Below are 3,371 nucleotides of genomic sequence, written 5' to 3'. Positions count from 1 at the left end.
ACCTGTAGACAAACACAGAAAAATGCACACAAACATCCATGCCCTTAGTGGGATTCGAACCCACGATCCCGGCTTTCGAGCGAGCGAAGACAGTGCATGCCTTAGACCGCTCGGCTACTGTGACCGGCAGCTCATTTTCTTACTAAGTAAAATTTTTTGGGAATCCTCATGTAGTAAGTTGTCTTTTCTGACAGAAAGTACTGTTTAGAGAACAGAGACATATTTTTCAAGATTAACATGAAACCATATAACAACATAAGGTAAAATAATAAAATGTTCATCTGCTTAAATGATAATCATTACAACTCTTGATATATTGTGAGCTGCTTTGAAGTTACTAAGACACCTCAGTGCAGAATCCAAAGCATGTTATTTCAGCCTGTGAACAACTAATTTAACGTAGTTAATCTAAAACTACAATCAGTTGATGAGAAGAAGAGCAATACATATTTTCCAAACATAAAGTAAATTTTTCCCATTTTTGGTAAATGCATTAATAGTGCAGATGGAGAGAGACAGTATGATAGAATTACACCAGCCAGCTGTCTACCCAAGTTGATTCAAGACTCTGCAATACCATCACACTGTAGAATGCTTGCATAGCATGATTTATTTTACAAAATAATTCCTTTTCAGAGAAAAGAAACAAATTTTATAACCAGTGTACACATGTTTTTTTTTTTTTAGTAACTTCATTTACTTCAACTAGTTCAAAGTATACCAAGAAGCTTCTTGTAATGTGTTAAGTGCTGATTAATAATACTGTTGCATGTTAATGACTAGACATGGTGTTTAGATGATTGAATTTATTGAACATTTATGACTCATAACTACAGATAGCTGTAACACTGTTAGCTATGTACACCCTATACAAGTTACTGTAGCATGCTCTATGTCTTCTTAGTCTGTTCTGTCATCAGTCCTTGCTTAATAGAGGGAGCTAAGAGTGGAGAATCCTTTGTGTCCATGCTCATGGACAGCCAGCAACCGCAACTGCCAACTCACAACTAATTAACTTGTCTCATTGATCCTGATATGTAGCTTTGGCATAGACCATACAGAAGGCACTGCTTCCTTTGGTCCTTCATTTGTTGCTGGTGTATTTGTTGTTACGGAAGATGTTTAATGTTGCCTAGCAGTGGCCTTTTCTCTCTCTGCTATTATACCGTTCAGGTGTCATGTTACATTCTTTTAAAACTGAAGTTACAGTCCTCTTATAGGTGGAGTGTCTTTGCAACCAGCCAGTGTTGAATCGTTGCTCTAAAAATTTTAAATTCTGGTTCTATACAACAAAAATACTACAGTGACAGTAGTATAAACATGTGGTTCTCTGTGTTTGCAGGACAACATGTTCTCATTTGATGTGGAAAAAGAAACATTTGCTTTGAAACCCATGAACTGTCCAGGACATTGGTAAGCATGATCACATTTTACTGACACTAATCTGTAGTTAAAAAAAGAATATGATTTTACCACTGGATTTGGAATGTGATCTTTTACTCTGAGAGAAGAACATCAGTTACAAATACTTGTAAACAAAGTGGTCAGGAAAATATTTCCACCTAAGAGGAATGAAGTGAGTGGAGATGTAACAAGGAACTTCTGAACTTCTGATTTATACTGGTAACCTAATATCATTGAAACCGTGAAATGAAGGTAACACTGGATGGATTTATAGTTGAGATTGGGAATACAAGGAATTACTTCGGAGTTTTGATGGAAAACCCCTTGAAAAGTGGCTACTTCAAAGACTGGGTTGGAGATTTTAAGGAAATCATGATTGAAAGCATGTGGAACTAGTTCAGTATGATGTCTAGTGGCAGGTTTTTGTATTTGCAGTGTTGAATCTTCAGGTTCGAGACCCAGAGAGTCTTATATTAATTTATTCTTGACACATGAAATTATATTGATTTTAAAGAATAAGAATGTATGATCCTCCAAAAACCTTGATACCCACCTATCAGAGAGTATGTTGTGATAACTCAGAAGACCACACAGTATGAATCTTACGTACATTTTATTGTATGTAGTTGGCTTTCACTTGTAAAGTTCAGACTTTTCTTCTGCAGCTGATGAGTGTAATAGTTTCATTTACAGTGTGAGCATTAAAAAATGTTTGCATAAATCAGATTCAGTACTTTCATTTTCCCTTATTCCACACTAATCAGAAATCCCTGTTGCATCAGCAGAGTTGTAATATTTTGGAGCAAATCTGCCAGAAGTCACAGAATTGCCATTCCCCCTGGTAGTGTTGGCATCATCATCTTCAGCTTCTGCTCCCTCCTCCTCTAAACTAGTATAATTTCAGTGGGTTCAGTCAGATTGCTCATATCTGCTTCCTTATTGTTTATTCTGTTCAAGTGGATTAAATGTTTTTTCTGTGTAGTTGTTTATTCTTCTGTTTATTGAGTTAATATTTAGTTATTTCCATGCTTGCTTGTTTTTAATTTTGTCTAATTTAGTACGTCTGTTAATTAAAAGTTTTTATTTTTCCTGCTTTAATTGTAACAGTTTTTTTTAACTGAAGTTACATTTTCATGTAGAAGTGTGGGAGCTGCAATCACTTATACAGTTTCAACTTCATCTCTTTCCTTCTTGTTTTAATGATCTGTTTATGAGTTTCAGTATCAGTGTATATTATTATTTATATACTGGTTAATAACAGTAACTTGAATGATAAAAGTGTGGATATTAGAGGAAACAGGATGAATTTAATATTTGGATGTTGAAAGTACTTCTGAAGGGATGAAACATGCATCTGTGTGTTTATGAAACAGTTTATATTAATTTTGTTTTTCTGCCCATAGTTTGATGTTTGATCAGAGAAGTCGCTCTTGGAGAGAGCTCCCACTCCGCCTGGCTGATTTTGGTGTGCTGCATCGTAATGAACTGTCAGGAGCACTAACTGGGCTGACGAGGGTTCGTCGTTTCCAGCAGGATGATGCACACATTTTTTGTGCTGTGGATCAGGTAATAGAAGTGAAAAGTATTGGAAAACTGAAACAGTGGATGAACTCAATGCTAGGCTTGCGTACTGTCCTCATATATTGCGCAGATTCCTTGCACAGGAGATCAAGCTTTGAAATTCCAAGCTTGCTCTATTTCTGGGGGGAAAAATATCTGAATGTGAGTGTAAACTTTTTAATGAAATTGCAGGAATGCATACATAAAAACAGACAGCATTTCCAATATCTGTTATAATCTGGGTAATTTTGGATTTGCAATTTGTTAGGGTGTGGGCTTATAAATTCTGATAACAGTCTGCACCTTTGAGGCCTGACTAGATGGAGTATTGGACTCTTCAGCCTTGGTGGGACAGAGATTTGGAGGAATATATAAAATGATTGCACTGTACAGTATAACCAGTAGAT

At 36.0% G+C, this 3,371-nt stretch overlaps 1 protein-coding gene across 1 annotated transcript in view; it reads left to right on the top strand.

The window, feature by feature from the left end:
* Window positions 1-1,342: 1,342 nt before the first annotated feature.
* The window catches only part of LOC111862582 (threonine--tRNA ligase 1, cytoplasmic), a gene marked incomplete at its 5' end in the record, with an annotated part of 15,114 nt that continues 13,085 nt past the window's right edge, over window positions 1,343-3,371 (top strand). Inside the window, 2 exon segments of the mRNA XM_023848086.2 lie at window positions 1,343-1,413; window positions 2,808-2,970. Coding sequence (XP_023703854.2) covers window positions 1,343-1,413; window positions 2,808-2,970 — 234 coding nt within the window.

The sequence above is a fragment of the Cryptotermes secundus genome, unplaced genomic scaffold (genome assembly GCF_002891405.2).
Source record: "Cryptotermes secundus unplaced genomic scaffold, Csec_1.0 scaffold1768, whole genome shotgun sequence".
Classification (NCBI taxonomy): Eukaryota; Metazoa; Arthropoda; class Insecta; order Blattodea; family Kalotermitidae; genus Cryptotermes; species Cryptotermes secundus.
Note: the sequence above shows the minus strand (reverse complement) of the source record. Positions and strands in the feature narration are given on the sequence as shown.